We start from the raw sequence: 19446 nt of genomic DNA on the forward strand, positions 1-19446 counted from the left end.
ACAAGATCCCACCTTTCCCCTTCCATTTCCTACTTGTCTGTGCAAAGTGGGATCCGCAGTCCCCAGGAAGCTCTCACTCTTTGCATGCCATCTTCCTTCCCCCGTCACTCTGGAGGAGCTGTTTTACCTTCTCACGGAGCTGCAAACAGGTCCTAAATTAAAGTTCAATAAAAGCACTCACTTTCTTCAACTCATTTCAATCTTCTTCTGGTGTTGCAACACATTGTGGAGCCTCTCTGATTTTCTTCTAGTGCCAACTTTGTCATAATAAAATATTTTGTTTCTGGTAACAGCAATCTTTCATCACTTGATGCATGTTTGTCTCTGCTCCTGCAGTCCTCCAGCTGTGCTCTTCTGCTTCCCTGCATGTCATCAGTACCACTCACTGTCACTTTCCTGCTTGTTATACCTTGCCACTCAATGGGGACAATTAATTAACACCTTACATCATAGTTTGCAACTCAAAATTCAGGTGGCATTACATTATTTTTCAGTGATGTGCTAAGGTTCCTTGTTGCTACAGTATGATATAGAAGTGTAACAGGTTGGTTTGCTGTAGCACGTCATCACTGTGCTCCTGTATATTCGCCACAACAAAAAATAGGAAATTTTGAAGTTTTAAGCAAAATCATGTTCTACTGCTTAGATTGTAAGGTTTGATGTTTCTCAGTGACCCAAGCTCTTAACAGGAAAGCAAAACCAAAATGTCATGTCTCTTTTATTGGGGAAAAAAAAAAAAAATAACAGGAATGTCCAGAGCATTGAGACACATCAAGAAATGATTACAGAAAGAAGTATCTGTTCTTTCCATAAGCAGCTACCAGTTATGGGTAAAAGAAAGCAAAATGGTAATTTCACAGAGTCACTATGCTGCTATAGCGAATATGAGCCTGCTTCTACCAATTGATATCAATACTGACTTAAAGGTTTTGCCTGGCCTCTTTTAAAGTTAAATGTACTTTTGTATGAAGAAGTGTAAGCAATATGCCCAGCCTTTGCCTCGCCATTCTTACTGATGCAGGTTTCTCCCCTGCATCTGTGAGGCATTAACTGGCTCTAGCATGGGGAGGAGAGAGGATGTATAAGCCTGAATCCAATTGCAAGATAAAGACAGATTATTCAAAAATCCAATAAAAGCTTTTCCCCAGCAGGGAGACTTACGCCAAAGAGAATAATGCTATTTTCAAGATTGTTCTGCAAATATTCTAGTTTAGAAGAGTTCGTGTCACCTCCAGAATAACGGGCAGGTCATATTTGTCTTTGTAATTCTTAATTGCTCTCATGAAATGATAGTGAAAACACCATCTAGGAGATTAAAAAAAAAAATATATATATATTTGTGCTAAGAAAAGTTTCCTCTGAATAACCACGCACATTGCAGGCAGAGACTGTGGGAAGGCTACCTTTCCCATCAGCATCTCAAACAGTTTGGCCAACGTTTCCCCCTTGCCCTATCTTCCCCAAACATAGCCTTTTCTCAGAGCTGTAAGTAACCCTCTGGCCTCCTTTGCTTTAGCGACCCAGCCTTGAAAACTTTACTTTTTTCAGCTACCTCTTCAACTACAAAAGCAAGTAGAAGTTGAATTCCAAGGTCAGCCTCCTCCCACCTTTGCCTTCCTACCTTGCTGTCTTGCCAGAGAGTCTTGGCCGGATGCCTGAGCATGTGAAACTCACACTAGTTCCTAGCACGGGTGGGGAGGCAGCCCGGGACGCTGGATGGCCGCGGGTCTGGGCGCCCTGAAGCTCTGGGCACGCACTGCCCAGGCAGCTCCTCTCAAATACCAGCTGAGCATCACCTCTCGGTCTTTCAGTTTATGAGCCTCATGGCTGCCACTGGAAAGGTGAAAGGAAGAAGTGTTCCTACAGGCAGTTGCGCACCAGGTTTTCTGCTTCATACAGCCATTTCCGTGGGAAACGACAGGCACCGCTGACTATGTCACGCTGACTCTGGGACTGTCTGCTGAAAATCTCCTCTAAGTGAGTTTAAAAGTTCACGAGAAATGTGCTTACTAAGCAGGGACAGGTAGCTCAAGCAGAGGAGAGGAGGCCACAGCACTGCAGGGACGAGGGGCCACAGAAGACCACGACAAGGGGACAGTTCCACTGGGGAGGAGGCAGGGATTGCTGTCGAGTTGCTTCCCAAAGGATTCTTGGGATGTCTGCCTTCCAGGGCAGCAGCTGGCTTGTAAATTTCTCGCAATTTTTTACGATTTCCTCTTGTCTAGCTGCCTGGAGGAAAAGGCACCTTGCTGGTTAGTCTTTCTAGTCCAGTGCCTATGTAGAAGGGACAGGGACATACCTGTAGGGTAGGTTATGAGGACAAGGTCAAGCTGCCACAGGACTTTACACAGAGACCATCTCCAGGAAGCAGCTCCGATAGCATGTTGGACTTCTGCTTCCCTCATTTCATCATGTCATCAGTCACGAGTCCTTGTACTAAGGACTGAGAGATGTGGGTTTTTCAAGTTCTGGAAACAGATGTCATTTTCAAGGAGGAATAGGAGACACTTCTTAAAACTGTTCTTCCTATTTTAAAGAGTTGATACTGTTTTTTCGATGTTGAATGATGGAGCAGAACAGACACAGGCCTTTACTACACCCTTATCTTTTGTTCTTACTTTTGTAAAGACTCAATTTAGCATCCAACTAGAAATTACATCATCCCTAAATTAGGTATTAGTATTGTGGTGGCTAAACTTCCATCATTAGCAGCATCTTAAAATGTTCACAGAGCTAGGAGTCACCCTCTTTTACCACATCTCGTCCATCTCCCCAAAATCAGGACTCCAAATCTCACTGGCCTTCTGCTCCGCATTGCTCCTCATTCCAAACCACATCCTTCCTTGCAGGGCCATCAGCCTCCTCAGGCCTGCTCCCCTCCCATGTGGCAGCGTGAATGACAAACATCCAGCATTCGGCATCCAGACACGACCATCTCGGGAATCCTCTGTGCTTTTGGCAAGCGCCCTGCCCATCCCCAGGCACTTGCTGTATCCAAGCTGTGCAGGTTTCTCAACGAGCACAGCTGCTGCCCATATGCTCTGGATCTGAATGGGAAAGCCAGATCTGCTTCCATAGCTTGAGCTAATAGGCAGGATACTTGAGCTATTGCCAATAAAACAGCATTACAAAAGAGAAAACAGCACACAAACCTCTCTGGGATGCAAGAGGCTTGGTCTCCAATCCTTACTTCGATGCCTGTTTAGGGACTTCATGTTAACTGGTAATAGGATAGCACAAATGCATAAACCTTGCAAAAGGTGTCTGGTGGGAACCCAGCACAAAGTCTGGTGGGAGACGCTGGTTTCATCTATACCTCGAGATGCCAGAGTTAGCACTGAGATCAGTCACCTGCAGTACGAGCCCCCTGACGCAATATGGAAGCACGAAGAGGGACAGGCATCCTGCTGTGCTTCGACATCCCTGAATTTGCTGTGACTAGTGCAGGTGTTTGCAGATACCAGATTTAGCATCTTAGCTGAAATTGGATGGTAAACATGTAGCTTTACAAAATGAGTTCAGGTGTTAAATCTTTTGAGATACAAATGCAGCTGAACATCCTTAGCCATAGAACATGGACAGCTGGAAAAACTTCATGTCTGAAGTCCAAGGTCCATAAACATAAATCATAAGCACCTCCAGATGCTCAGTGCCATGAGGAGTGTGCTAGAAGGTGTCAGTTACAGGTCTAAGGTCCTTAATCTACTACTCTATGACAATTTTTTTATAGATGTTCATGTTGTTGCTTTGTTGGGGTTTTTTATACTTTGGTAACACCAGCAAAGTATATGATTTACTAATTTTTCATTTTGGCTCACTGAATACTTTTACCTATTGTGAATTTAATGACGTTATTTTCTTCACATTCTTCTGAAGTACCTTATTACTTCTGAAGTATGCATGTTTTATAGAAACTTAAAACCAAATCGCAGTTTAATTCTATAATTAGTGCCTTTAATTCACATCAAAAGTTGAACATCAGTCAACAAATGAATTGTTGGGAGCAAATCTAACTCTGAAGACGAAGCAACCATCAGAAAATAATTTACACTAAGAAAGCTGAAAAAAAACACCACATACACAAGTTAGAACAAATCTGTAGTTGTATTTTATTTAATCAATGAAAATCTACCTTAAAAACACAAAAACAATTTGGTAACCCAGTACATTGGATTAGAGAAAGCTTCAAGCTTTTAAGCACAAGCCAGAAGTCACAGTCGTTTCAGAGGCCAAAGCCATACGCTGGAACAAAGTAGTATCTTTATGTGGAGGCATGCCCCGTGCACCATTAGCGTGGTTTCGGGTGCAGTGTTTTTTTAGCTGTCAGTTATAAGAAGAAGGTTTTATATTTGTTTTACAGTTAAGTTTGTTGCATTGCTTACCTAGGCCCTGGATTAATGGAGAAAACAGGCAAGTTTAAGCACTCGCCTGCCCAATTACTACCAACAGACAATTTACATTGTGGTAAAGCTAGCTTTATTTAAATGAGGTTCAGACAAGAATTAACTTTACATATTATTAACAGCTTTGGAGCTACAAACATAAGAATCAGGATTACACAGGTCATGCTATTGTTATTTCGTTTTACCTGCTGCAGTTATTGCAATATGGCTTACCGTACATAGGTATACAATTTGTACAAATTCAGCCAAGTTTGCACTTGTGAGGTGTTAAGAGCATGGTTAACTCGCAAGCCAAATTAAACCTGTGGAAACCAACCGAGGTTGTTGGAATTGCCCAAAGCTAAGGGGGAAAGCTGCTGCTAACGATGGACAGAGATAGACTGGATTGTTTGAAACCACATTGTTTGGCTTTAAATATTTATATAATTTGCTCTGAGGTAAGGAAAAAAAAAAAAAATCTTTTGATGCTTCCACACAGGGCAGCACCAGATGGTGCAATCACACCAGTGCAATCAGTCACATTGCTTGCTGGACGTGCAGCCTCGAGGAGAGGCAAGCACCTGCCATAACAAGAGCATTTGTACACTAAAAGTTGATTTTAAAATAAATTACTATACAGGTAGGCTAGTGAGCTATTGTTCAACTTGATGGGTATCGCCTTCACAAAATGCGATCTGTTACCTTCACTTTAGAAATCAGAGCTGAAAGTAGGGACTTGTACCCCGTGTTTGATTTTAACGTAAACAACAAGAGAGGACCAACTCCTGTTGGGGACAGACATCCCAAGACTTTCAAGTCTTTGGGCTTTTTTCCATCATTAAATGACCCTGCTCCTTCTACTGCTGTTGTCAGTCCAATCCGCCTTACATGAAGGTTTTTAAGATCTTGGCACTCCAAAGGTCTCATCAGCTTTTTGCATTCCAATGCAGAATTCATCACCAAGCTTTCGCCCTCTTTCCTACTCCTCCTTCAGTGATGACATGGAATTAAAAGGAGCAGAGAGGATTTCAGGAAATGCTGTGGTAGGAAACAGGTTCAGGCAGGGGTTAGGAAAGGAGGAAGCTTGTATGCAGGAAGGATGTTAGATGGTGTAGGTGTGGGTAAAGGCTTGGGGTTGGATGGAGCAGTGACCAGAAACAAGCAGACTCTGGAATGAGAGGAAGTGTGATTTAAGCGTTGGGGTACTGCTGGGGTTGCTACATGAGCAAGACAGCAGGGAAAACGGTGAGTCTGGAGGGTTCTAAGAAACCAGGGAGCACTGCAAGTAGAAGTGGTTGGTGGATGTGACACAGGTCAGGGCTCTCCTTTTTAGAAATATCGTAGTTCTACATTAAAATCAGAACTGGGTTTAGGATACACATATAAATATTCAAAGCAAGACAGCCAAGTTTTTGAGAGATTTTACAAGGGGAAAAACCTGGAACAATAAATAGGAAACTACGTGTTATCAATTTCTGCTCCAATGGTATCAATTTCCTCTCCAGGCTACTCTACAAAATTCATTTAAGGGTACGCCTAAGTAGTACAGAAGTATCGTAACTCTACGTTAAAATCAGAACTGGGTTTAAGACATACATATAAATATTCAACACATTACAGTCCAGTCCTGAGACCTGAAGTCTGGAACAACAGAAGAAGGGTATTCTCAACCTCCTTTCAAGCTACACTGTGGAAGTAATTTCTGACTAAATCAGGCCTGCACAAATACAACTGAAGGACGGATAGAGATACCTGAATGGGACTGAAAGGCAGCAACCTTGAGCATCTCACTCAAGAATCTGTGCGTGATCCAGTTCCTGCTGTTTGATAAAGACATATCTGCTACTTGGCCAGAAGTCTCATGCGTTCTCATCAGCCAGCCCTCCTCTTCCCCCGCACACACAAGTGGAGCAGCACCTACGGCTGCTCGTAGGTCAAATCAAGGCAGCTGTGGAAGATGTGGGGGGTAAGGGAGACCGCAGAAAAAAGGTAGGGGGATTCAGGGATGAGTGAAGGGATTCAAGGAGATGGCACAGACAGGACACACATTAAGTGAGGGGACGGTTATAACTGTGGCACAAATTCTAGTGGTCTGTCCATTCACTCAGTTGTCCATCTCCAGTCTAAATGGTGTATTTTGGGCAGAGGCAAGAGACCTTTGAATGGAACACACATGTGGATACAGCCAACATTAAAGGCCTTGGTTTTTTTTTAACAGAAATGACAAAAAAAGGTGAGGTCTTCAGAAGAGCAGATGTTAACATCCAAGAATAAAGGGGTAGTGAATAAAGCTCCTGGTTCAGTTGCAGGATTGTCAGTTGTTCTCTAGGACTGGCATCTCTCCAAATGCCACATGCATGCTTAGCACATCTGAAAGACAGACAACAACAAAAAGAAGCTTTATTAATGACAACTTACCCTCACAAGAATATCTTATTTTCCTAAGCAGTTCTCAAAGACAGAGATAAAGGTCTCATGACTTAGTTAAGCAAGTGCAGTAAATATCCTTGGGAGAGACTGTACCTACGATTTCTGATTGAGATCTCACTGAAGTGCCAAGAGCTTTGGTACATGAGGTGCTCCAGGTTTACCACAGAAGGCAACACTCACATCCTTTAGGATTTTAAGAGCAGCTTTGTTAAGAGGCGTGTTTGCAGATTAAATCCCATACATTAAACACGTGCCATATAAGCGTGTATCTAAGAAAACTGGAAACCATGTTTTCTGTCTCCCTGAAACATCACCCTAAACTACAGGTCAAGTCAGAGGCCATTAAAGTGAGGGCAGCTGTACAGAAAAGAAATAAAGTGTTGAGCAGCCAGAGAGAGATGTAGTAAAGTGAGAACAGGAAAAAAGCCACAACACCTATCTGTGGCCTGTTGGTTAAATCAAGGAGCAGTTGCCAAAAAAAAAAAAAAAAAATTAGAAACAACAGTTTTAGAGACCCCTGAAACTATTTTGGAAAAAGAAAGAAATTGCTGGCTAAAAATGCTACTTACATTCAAAGCCTCAGGAGCCACCAAGTTCTGACTTTGTGGACTATCACAAGATGTTCCTTCTTGGCAACCATCAACCTCCCATGTCTGTGTTTTCCCATCTTCCACTGTCAGGTGCTGCTGTTCTTCCTCACTTTCTCTGCATGTTTTCTGACCTGTAGGTTGGTCTGGGATTTTCATAATCCGTCCAACCTCTTTTTCCCTTAATTTTGGTGAGTGTATGTCTAGGGGGTCTTTGGTTGAATCTTCTGAAGTACTTAGTTCTACCGTTGATTTCTGAAGTCTCACACTTTCCCTTGAAATGTCTTCAGGGCTAGTCACAATTGTTGAAGAATTCTGACTTTGTCCGTCTTCCAGCATCTCAGAAGTTAACAGCATGTCTTTTGGTTTTTCTACAGTTGCATGAATTTCTGCAGACTCTGTTAAGGTAGCAGTTTTCACCATTCCTGATTGCTGGAGCTCTTGTTCTTTACTCTGTATCTCTTCCTCTTTTACGGGAAGCTGATGATTCACCTGTGTACTTTCTGGAAGTTCAGGTGTATTTGTATCTGATGGGCTTTTCCCTATGGACTTAGTGCACTGCTCTGACTCAAAGGCAGCTGACTCTTCTGTTTCTGCAAGTTTGTGAACAGCCGTCTGGATGGCGTTCAATACAATTTCCGTGCTCTGGGACTCTATAGTCACAGACCGAACAACACCCTTCTCAAATTCCGTGGGAGCGAGAGACAGACTGTCACCTACGGGAATACCATTTTGTTTGGGTTGCCCTGTGCTGTGGGGCCTTTCTTCCTCCTCTGATATTCCATTCACGGAAGCAGGAGTTACTTGAGGCTCAGGTGCTTCTGCGCTGCCAAGCTCTGCAGTCCCATAGCCTGAATAGTCAACGGCAGTAACTGGGACCTCATCAGCAACTGGGACCTCTTCAGCAGCCAGTTGCTTGGGTGTGGTTGCCAAGGGCTGTACAGTTTTGGCTGCCGTGTCTGCGGGCGTTACAGTTTCTGCCGTGACATGCTCTTCAACTGCTGCAGCTGCTACAGGCACAGGCACTTTCAGAGCCTCCAAGCTTTCAGCTTGTAAGAAGGCTGAGTCAGAGCCTTCCTCCTGCACAGTTAAAACCTCTTGCTGGACAACAGTTGAACATTCATCACCTCTCACAGCTTCCTGTTTTCCAGATTCAGATACTTCTTTGGCTCTTTCTATCAATTGCTCATTTTTATCTTCTTTCTGAAAGTCTTGACAGCTGGAGGTTTCTACAATTTCTTGTTCTTTTCCCACAGTCTCTTCTTCAGCTAAGCTGCTTAGTGTTTCACATTTCTCAGGGCTTATGTCAGTGAGGACAGTGCTTCCATTTTCAATGATACCTGGGCATGTTGATGCTAAATTAGATATGTTGTCAGCTTCAATCTGTGTGGGAACCTCAGTGACAGCGGTATCACCCTCTGAGCGCGTTTCAGCTTTGAGCACAGCATCTTCCACTTCGCCACCTTCCGTGTCACCACTCTGGGAGGGGGTTTCAGTTGTTTCTTCTCTGCATTGTGGCTCTAGGATGGGCACAGAATCTTCTGCCGTAATCTGTCTGCCAGCCCCATCCCTCACACTCTGCTCGGCACCTGCAGCTGCTTCTGAGCCAATTGTTTCTGCAGGAAGGGCAGAGGGTTTTACCTCATTCTGCAGAGGAACCTCAGTAACAGTGACTTCTGTGCTTTTTACTCCAAGGAGCACAGCATCACCATCTTTTTCCTCTCTCTGGGCAGGTGACCTGCTAGGAACTCTTTCAGTACAAGCTTGCTCTTGTAAGTCTAAGTCAGGAATTTCATCTTGTCTTTCAGGTTTAACAGGGACCACAGTAACAGCTGCTTCTGTGCACTCTGGTCCCACGGTGAGGGTTTCGTCCTCTCCTTTAAGCTGCACGGGCTCTTCAGCCTTAAGCCCCAAGGTAGAGGTTTCATCCTCTGTCTTGTCCTGCACCTGTGGAAAAATTACAAAAGACCTGTGAAAAAGGGTATGAGCAGGGAGAGACCAGGAACATCCTGGGTGAAAAAGCACCAGAAGAAACAACCAGAAGGAGGAAGGTTATGGGAAGAGCATGAGGTGATGACACTGAGATTTGTGGGTCACCAAGATCCCAGCTCATGTTCAGTCTCTCAGGACACACAGCTCCGTAAACAAAGGGCAGCCTAAAGCCAGGAACAATCGACAGCTCTTGAAACACCAACTAAGCCAGGAAAGTGGTGAGAAGGTAGGGATGAAGGCAGGAATGCATCAGCCACAATAACTCCTGCACATTTAAAGCTGGAGATAGTGGCCTCATTTCTTTTCCCCGCTTCGCAGAAGTACCTCAGCTACAATTGTACCTCTGCCTACAACTGAAGATACCATCTGCTACGTATGGCACCATATGGATCACATACGTATTGCATGTTTTCATATAGTATCTTCAGTCACATTGCACTGTGCAGGAGCCCTAATAGCAATTGCTTCAGCACCTTCTCATCCACATACATCATCTCCTATTCCATTTCTGCAGGAATTGCATCCATCTCACTCTGCATACAAGCCTCAGTGGCTGCTGCTTCTGGATATCTGTGCGTTTGTCTCACTGGAAACAAACTTCGGTTGCCTCAGGCTGCACAGAGAAGGTCCTTGACAGTAACACAGTTGCCACAACCTGGCTCTAAATTAGGTATAATATCTAACACTTGGTGATTTTTTTTTCTTTGGCAGATGAACCTTCATGTTATATGTAATACTTACTGCAGTCAGCACTTCTGGAACACATTCTTCTCTTGTCTCATCTACTGTCAAATCTGTTACGGGCAGTTTCTCTTGTTCTGAAGCCTCCTGCTTTGCAAACGGCTTCTCCTTGGGAGTGACAGCTTTGATAACGTGAAAGTCTCCGTCTTGTGATGAAGGTTCCTCTACTGTCCTCTGAACTTCAGATTTTTCTTCATGGTCTTCTACAACTGGTTCTTCACATGCCTGCCACTGGCTTTCATCTCTCGATACATTTACATTTTCACATCCATCTGTGCTTTCTTTTGTTGCAGCAGATATTTCACTTCTCTCTGAACCTTCCTGTAGAACACTCTCTTCAACTCCAGTTTGGCCCTGAATGCTCCCTGCACTTCCCAGGGCCTGGAGGTCATCCTCCTTGTGTTCTTCTTTTTTCAATGACTGTTCAAGCAAAACAGTTTCCTGACTCTCAACTTTCCCATCTTTAGCATCATCTTTCAGTTCTGACTCAATTCCTTGCACAGTTGTAATTACAGTTGCTGTCGTGGTTCTTTCACTAGCCAGCTGGGCTACATCTGCTGACTTCACTCTTTCAGCCACTTCATGAAGAACTTTTTGGGTCTGTTTGTCTAATTCTTTCAAATTTTGTTCAGTGGCCTCTACTTCTTGTACAGGTGTAACTTCCTCTGTAGTATCTGGGGTTTCTAACAACTGCGAAACAGCAGAAACCATCTCAGTTGTCTCCTCAGCAAGGGACATTTCCATTGTTTCTTCAGCACAGGAAGCTTCTGCTGTCTCCTCCAGAGCTGTCACTGCTTCTGACGTTAGCTCGAGCTCACTTGCTGTGGTGTCATCGCTTACATCCTTTCTTGTCTCTGGCACTGTCTTAGCAGCTACCACTGCTTCTTCCACAATAACATCCGATTCAAATGTTTTCTCAGTTTCTTTCTCTTCCTCTTCTTTTGCCTGCTCAATGCACTCTGTCAGAGCAGCAGATATCCAAGACGGTGACCTTTCTTCAATACTGGTTACCACCCTTTCCCCTTCCACAACGGTAACAGCAACTGCATGTACCAGCCCTTCACGTGCTTGCTCGATTCTCAGGGTCTCCTCTAATTTTTCTGCTTTCTCTTCCTCTGAGGTTCGTTCTCTCATTGCTTCAGCATCTTTTGTTTGTTGGGCTTCAATTTTCTCCTGCTCTGCTGCTTCATATTCAGATAAAGGAACAACAGCTGGAATATCTGAATCTTCTTCCGTTGTTTCTGCCATGTCTTCTCTTGCTTGTTTGAGATGAGTTGGTTCTGGCTTCCCATCTGACTTTTTCTTCCTACGCCCAGGTATCAGTTTTCTAAATGGAACCCACGATTCATCTTTTCCTGGCTCACCATCTGATGTTGAATGCTCCAGACTAGATCCCACAACAGAGTCTTCAGTTCTCTCTTCCATTCTGGTTTTGGATTTTCTTCTTGGTGTGACTAGCCTTTTAAACGATTCCCATGTTGAAATACCTTCACCTTCAGATGGGCTTCCAGCTTGTTCTGGGGAAGAATTCCCTTGCCCTTGATCACTCTCTTGAGAACTAGTAAGAATTGCATCTGTTGCTGTTTCTTTGCTCTGTCCAGATTCTTCTACTTTTTGGCTTTCTTGACCAAGTTTATGTTCCGTTTCTTCATCAGATGACGATGATTTCCTGGCTCTTTTCTTTGAAGAACCTACACATATAAAAGCTTCCCAGGACACAGAGGTGTCAACCTTTCTTTTGGGCTCTTCTGTGGCTTTCTCTGGTTTCTGGTCCATCCCATTTTCTTTCAATTCTCCCTGATTTTCATCAACAGTATTTTCAGTTGCAGACACTGCAGCACTCTTTGTCTTATCAACTTCTTCTTCTTTGTCACTTTCAGAAGGTCTTCTGACGCGTTTCTTGGGTGTCACCATCTTTTTAAATGATGCCCAAGGTGTAACACTTTCTCTTTTTCGCTCCACATCTGAAATTGCAGCATCTTCATTTTCAGTGACCTGCGTTCCATCTACAGATTTTTCTAAAGAAAGAATTTCATTCATCTCCTCAGGAGAAGAAGCAGAACTCTCCCCTTTTTGTTCCTCAGGGCTATCTGGGGAATCTGATAAGTGCTGAATTGGTTCACCTTGTTCCCCTAACTTAGATTCTTCTCTTTTGCCTTTATGCTTCTTTCCAGATAGTTTTTTTAATCCAGTACCTGTAAAGAGTTTCTTTAAAGGGCTGCCTTGTAGTTTAGTTTTTTCTTGAGAAGACAGCAATTCAGCTTCATTTGTGATACCTTCTGGAGGCCTCTTTCCAGCTGCCTCTTCAGAAATTGTTTCTGTGGTTATTTCATCTTGTTTGATAGTATCAGTCATAACTATGCCAGTTTTTTCCTGTAGACCTTCATCAGTGGGTTTGTTTGGCTGTTGATCATGCTCTGTGTCAATTGAATGTTCAGAAGTAGAAAAGGACTTCGATCCAGGAGCACCCAGAGTCAGTTTCGTCTCATGTTCTTTGCTTTCTTTCTTCTCTGTGGTTATATCTTGACCTTCTCCTTGTGTGTCTAACTTTCCAGTACCGTCTTCTGATGTGGGTGAAGTTTTCAATTCTGCTTCCTCTGTTTTTTCATCAGTTTCTTTCTCCAGTGGAGCAGGTTTATTTCCTTCTCTTCCTTCAGATTTTTTAAGTTGTTCACTAGAAATTTCAACTGTCAAAGATCCTGCTTCAAGTTTCTCTTCAGAGGATATTTCAGTTCTGTCCTCTATTTCATACTTGACTTCAGGTGACTCTGCTTTTTCTCCCACAGGTAGGACTTCTGAGGATGTCTTCAATTCTTTATTTACACTGTCAGTGGTAACAGGTACCATGGATTTTGTTTTCAGTAGTTCCTCTGTCACCTCCTTTTCTTTCTCTCCTTCTTCAGTTTTTTCTTCCTTTTTACCAAGATCTTCTGAGACATCCACCAGTTTCCTTTCTTGATCATCGTCTTCAGCCTTTTTCTTCTTTGTGCTTTCTTTAACAACTGCTGCTGCTACATCCTCTTTTTGTCCTTGCTCATCATGCCTGACTACCTCTTCCTTCTCACATACTTCGACTTCTATGGCTGCCACAGTCATTTTTGACTCCTGCTTTTCACCTTCAGCTTGCTCCTTCTCGTGTGCTTCAATAGTTACTGTTGTCACATTCTTCTCTTCATCTTTCTTCTCAAACTCAGATTTCTCCTCCTTTTCACTGGTTTCAGTTGTTAATGTCCCCTCTTTTTCTTGCTCCTCTTCTTTCGTAGGAGACTGTAGTTCATCTTCTTTAGGCTTCCTAAAACTCTTCTTTTTTCTAAATCCAGTCCATCCCTGAGTAAAAAATTTTCTTAATGGTGACGCAGTATCAGTGGCTAAGGCAGCTGACTGAGAACAAGTCTCATTTGCTTCTGGTGTTTTAGGAGGTTCATCTTCTGTTTTTTCAGTTTTCAGTGTGTCTTTGGTGTTGTCTTCTGCAGAGAGTGCACTTTCAGGTGTCTCTGTTTCTTCTGAGATGACTTCTTTTTGATCATCAGCTCCTTCAGAGCCTTGTGTTTCTTTTTTACAGTAAGCAGTTGAACTGGCTCTGATTTTCCTGTCTTTTCCTTCTTTACAGTAAATCTGAATCCAACAAATTTAAAAACCTTTTTAAAACCCAGATCATAAGACTGTGGCTCAGATGCATGGTCAAGGTCTTCTGCATCTTCTTCCAAAGACGACAACTGTTTAACTGCATGAGCATCCTCTTTCTCAGCATCTACACCATCCTTGGCGTGTGAGTCAGATGGACTTGTCTCCATAGTTTCAGTGTCTTCCTTCAAAGTTACACTGGAATGTTCTGTCTCTCCAACTGTTTAAACAAAACAAAAAAAAAGAGAAAGAAGAGAGTGAGTTCGCATCTCAATTTAATGTTATATTATACCTTTATACAAAAATACATAATTTTTTCATTTTTATCAAACTTTCCTAAACGGGCATATTCTATTATCTGTGTGCCCCTTCTATGTGCTATTACTTTTTTTTAAGGGCTAGTTTTTGTATTAAGATTACTATAATTCCTTTCCTTCTTCATATAATTGTATGGGTCTTTCCAAAATTTATTTGCAAATGCACTTTGGAGCTTATATTCTCCCATTCTCTTCCCTTCTTTTGCAGCTTTTTTGGGGGAAGGAGTGGGTTTTTTGGGTGGGTTGTTTTTTGTTTTGTTTTTTTAAGACACACTTATATATGAGAAAAAAAATTTAGTTCAAACCTATCATTACTCAAAGAGTACAGAACAATATACATAATTATTCCTGAGGCAAAGTTCAGCATCCTTTCCATGCAGAGTATCCTCTGAGGGAAAAGAAAAAGAAATTTAAAAAGTGTGTTGACCTAAAACGATGTCAAGAAAAGAAAAGCTCATTTCACAGCTCTGTCCCAAAACAATAGTAAGATATGAAAATGTGAAAACACCCATGGGAAATTTCCTATTTTTCTGAAAACCTGTAACCCCCAAAACAGTTACATTACAACATATTTGTTTTAAAGATCATGAACCTTGGAATTCTCCTATACATCACATCACCACTATGGCCAGACAGAAACCTTATCTACAGCAATTCCACATCACTTAAAATTAATGAGGTTGTTATACACAAGCAGGTAAAATCCTACCCTCCATTGCTCACAAGTCTGTGTTTGCTTTATCTCTTTCTTGAGTACCATTTTACCATTTGAGTTTTACCTTCAGGACACCAGCAACCACCCTCTCAGTCTTGCTGGGACAATTTAAGTATTATTGCTCCCTCTGGCCATGAGCTGCCTAAGTTCACAGACTGGCATATACATTAAACCCCCTGAAATGCAGCAGTTAAAAAGCCAGTACACATCTGGTTTAGAGCACAAAATTGCAAGCTCCTCATGACCCAAATAAGTAACTTTGGAGGGAAAAGGTGAAAAGGAACAAGGATACTAAGCCTTTAATTTCTGTCATTTAAACACAAAAAATAAGCAGGTAAAACGCTGTTGCCTATAAGGAGAACTTCAATAATGGTAGTAACTATGTGATGAACATGCCTGGTGATGAACAGGATAACATGTGAAGATAAAATCTATGGCACGTTCAAGACACCAGAAGATTCTTAGGCTTGAGTACTGCCAGGACTTCGGTTTAACATTGTTCTTGACCCTCGATTTTGTGTAACAGGCGAAAGCGTGAGGGCATGAGTAAGTGTGCTCTTCTCTCTGAACAAACTTGTTGGAATGCTAAAATGACAAAATAAAAAAAAATAATAACCAATGTTAACCAGCAACGTCTTGGGCAAAAGCATGGCCCCTTTATTTTAAGTTGTGCATGTGTTACTTTGACGCTCAAAGGCAGGCAGAACACAGCTTTCCAAAGTACGTGCATCACTGAATTCCTCAAAGTGATTCAGTTTTTATTTGATTCATCTTTTAAGTCGGATCTAACTCTGCAGTTGGCCCTGCTTTGCACAGGGGCTGGACCAGCTGATCTCCATCCAGAGGGTCTCTTCCAGCCTAGATGCTTCCTTGATTCTGCTTGCCTATGTCCCCTTTGAGAAGGAGGGCATCTTCATAAGCGTATAGACAGTGCGCTCTAGGTAAGGCTGAAACACAACTAAATAATACGAAATAATACGCAACACTAAATCTACACATATACTGGCCTCTAATAGCTATGTAGAGGGCAAATTATGTTTATATTCAACATGAGCAGCCTACTGGCTGTTGTTTCTCAGTTTACATAAGCAAAGCTTTCTAGTTTTCCCTTTATCTAGCAATTAAAGGAAATTATTTTAAACTGTTAACTCCTAATTTTCTTAAAAGTCTGACCTCTGATGACACCCTAACTTCCTGAAAGTTTTGAAACAGTGGGGAATGCTGGGTCTAAGTGGGAAAGACCAGAAGAAGGAAGGCAGCGGGAGTGGAGAAGAGTTCGAAAGACACTTGTGACTCATTGCAGTGAACTGGTGGGCAGCTAGAGACACAGCCTTCGAAGGGATCTCCTTTCCTCTTGCAAACAGACCCTGGGAATGCATTTTTTTCCACTTTGAAAATCCTGAGATTTCAAAAAAGATATGAAAAGCTGCTGTTGAGGCTGCATTTCTTTTTTTTTAAATTATTATTCCTAGAACACAGATACAGTGTTCAAGAGGAGTTTCAGTAGTTTACAAGTAAACAGCATTACTAAGAAAGGAATGATACAGAATATGAACAAGTGAGGTACTTTATTTCCAAAGTGAGAGATAAGATGCAAGACTAGTGTATAAAGGCATGTCTTCATATTCATGATACGCACTCAAAGGATTTTTGCCTATTCTAGTTATAAATGGATGCGTTTGTAACACCCTAAGACAAAGGCTCAGTATCTGTAAAATGCTTTGCATGTCAAAAGAGCTGAATAACCATTACGAAATCTGCAGATACGGGTATGTATTAAGATAGCAAATGCAATCATAAGAACAGAGAACACAGAGTTTAGAGGTCCAGTGATAAGCTTTCAAAACTGGTGAGGCTGACAGTAATTAGGTCTTCCTTGCGAGTCCAGCAAACACATTACCTCGCAATACTTCATTGAATAAATCACAAAAGGAAAAACTAACAAAAACATTGACTGACTGAACACATACTTTTTCACACCAGTCTGAAAAGCGAGAATTACGCTACACGTCACACTTCCACCCCTCCCTCACAGCACACAGTGGGTACACTTGTAGACCTAGTCCAGGCACCGTCCCTTCAGTTCCACAACAAAAAGCACTTAACCTGTCCAGAAGGTATTTCATCCCCAAGGTAACGCAGAGCTTGGATGCCAGCTGTTAAGGGACTGGCTGCTGCTGCTCCCAGTTTCTACGTTCTCTGCGTCTTTCCCATTTAAATCGCTGGAAGAATCTTTTAAACTGAATGTCTGGTGCCCTTTGAGGAGAGAGATGCTGCTGCTGGTGTGTGACAAGCCTGCAGCGCAACACATATCCAAGTTGTACTTTCACAAGATATATCCCAAAGAGCATTTTTATATCCAGTGGGGCACAAAAGAAACAGAAGACCCGAGAAGTCAACTGTACAAGCTGAACTTTCTGTTTAGCAGTCGGATTCTTTAATGATGTTTTTGTTAATGACATTCTTGGTGGCCAAACACTGTTAGTGCACTTCTGAATGCAAAGCAAACCGTGAGTAACTCCACTCTGAAAGCTTTGGAAGTTATTTACACAAGGTATTGTTGTACAGAATACTGCAGCATGTCACTACCACAGGTATTCTGGCAAGACAAGTAGCACTTTCTGAATGAATTCATAGAAAGTGAAAGCATCTTTAAGACACACAGGAGAGCCTCATCAAAATATCTACCAGGAAAAAAAATAACATCCAGAAAAACTGTGCTATGAATACAATTTCTTTAGGTCTGTCCTGAGCAGGGCTACACTTCACCAGCTATGTGCTAGTCAAGGAAAACAATATCATAAAAATATATCCAGAGGTAGTGATAAAAATCAAAGGTGATATCATAAAATTGATCCACTCTGCTATTTAAATCCACTGTGGCTAAGAACTAATGCTGAAATTCCATTTTAACTGCTTACGTACCAGTTAAGGTTTCAAATATTTTTAATTGAATCAAGGTGCTGCTTGTGCTTTAATAACTGCAAGTGTTTTGTTTTATTCTGAAAGAAACACGAGATTGACGGCCTTAGAGAATCAAAAGTGCTTGATTTCTCCATTTCATAGGTAGCTTAGTTCATGGTAAGAATTTATTTCTGTTTTATCAGAAGAATACTGATCAGATGCTAGAAAATTAATATTTTCAGAATTACTGAATTCCTGTCCCATCCCATTAAAAAAAATGAAATTAATAAATAAACACTTCTCTTAATAGGCTGATAGACACTGTTGGCAGTGCAACTTCATTGCTCCCACCATCTCATATGTTTCCAGAAGCAAAAATGTGTTTCTCCCTTAGTAGTTGCCAGAGGGTTAAAAAAAAAAAAAAGGCGCTCTGCCTGCAAGAGTTAAATCCACAGCACTTCATGTGCTTGCAGTCAACCATGTCAACATCTGGAGCTGGTTGACTTTTCCCCCTAAGGATTTGCAGCACGGCGCTGGATTTTTTCCATGAATTCCCTACATTCTCAGCCTCTCAGATGGATGTCACACACACCCAGCGACTGCCTCACAAACTCTACTGGCCACTGAAAGGCTCCAGAGGACTTTGTGCTGTTTTCATTTATTCAATGTTTAAGTATTTAGGGCCAAATCGTGCTTTCGGTCACATACACAATACTCTCCGTAGGTTTGCATGACCATAAACAAATGCCAAAGCCATAAGGCCGAAGGGATATTTTACTATCGGTTGTGTCTGTTGTATCTAAATTTATTATGAATACAATTTGTAAAAAAAGACCCCTCGCTGCTCTAAAACTCACACGACACTGAAACAGGAGGAGGCAATTAAAAAAAAAAGCCAATTTGAACTGAGTATCAATTATATATCAAGCTTTTACTTGTAAAATGCAGTTTTCCCTTAACTGCACAATTATTCTAATTATTCTTAAAAACATTTAAAGACAAAGTCAAGAAAGGGTAAAAACTGATAAGGACAGAGAAGCAGTAATTAAAAAACACAGTTTGAAATTACAGTATCTATGAAAAACCTGCCCTGAACAGATTAATTTAGAATAAAGTAGCTATTTGGAATTATTAGTGAAATTTAATACTTTAGCAATTTAAAAAAGCAAGCTGTGCTTTTAGGTTTTCATTGTAGAGTGTAAGAATTGGACATTATACCACAAATCTTGATTCTTTTAACCACGAGTTTCAGGAGGCTGGGTTTAATAAACCAAACAAACACACCACCCACTTTGCAGTAACTAAATAACACAGAAATATGGCCAGGTGTTACCCTTCTAACTTTTTTTTTTTTTTTTAACTACAAGGTTTACAGTCTGTGACACTTCATGACAATATATTTCACAAATTCTTCCTTTCTTTCCCTACTATTCATGGTATTTGTTTCCACTTCAGTGTACAAACAGTTCTGTCACGGAAAGCACATACTACTTCCCCATTCTATTCACTCAATTATTTCGAAGGACTGAGTTGCCACGTTAATTGTGGGGAGGGAGCTCTTTCAGAATAACTAAAGAATGAGGGAGGATTTACAGAGATTTTTGCATACTAAATTTCACAGTGCACACACGCAATTCACGAGCTTTCTAATCATGTTGTTCTTTCAAAGCTTTAGAAATAAATACCATTAAGTTCAGGTCTTTAGTTCTCTGGTACTGGGTGGCCAATGAAGAGTTAAGTTTTAAAATCTCACA

General features: G+C 41.7%; 1 protein-coding gene across 1 annotated transcript in view; it reads right to left on the reverse strand.

Moving 5' to 3' along the window:
• Positions 1–2750: 2750 nt before the first annotated feature.
• The window catches only part of AKAP12 (A-kinase anchoring protein 12), a 32268-nt gene continuing 15572 nt past the window's right edge, over positions 2751–19446 (reverse strand). Inside the window, 5 exon segments of the mRNA XM_086625944.1 lie at positions 2751–3047; positions 7382–9346; positions 10133–10341; positions 10399–13692; positions 13695–13976. Of these exon segments, the coding sequence (XP_086482070.1) occupies positions 2751–3047; positions 7382–9346; positions 10133–10341; positions 10399–13692; positions 13695–13976 (6047 nt within the window).

This window comes from Tauraco erythrolophus, chromosome 2 (assembly GCF_009769465.1).
Source record: "Tauraco erythrolophus isolate bTauEry1 chromosome 2, bTauEry1.pri, whole genome shotgun sequence".
NCBI lineage: Eukaryota > Metazoa > Chordata > Aves > Musophagiformes > Musophagidae > Tauraco > Tauraco erythrolophus.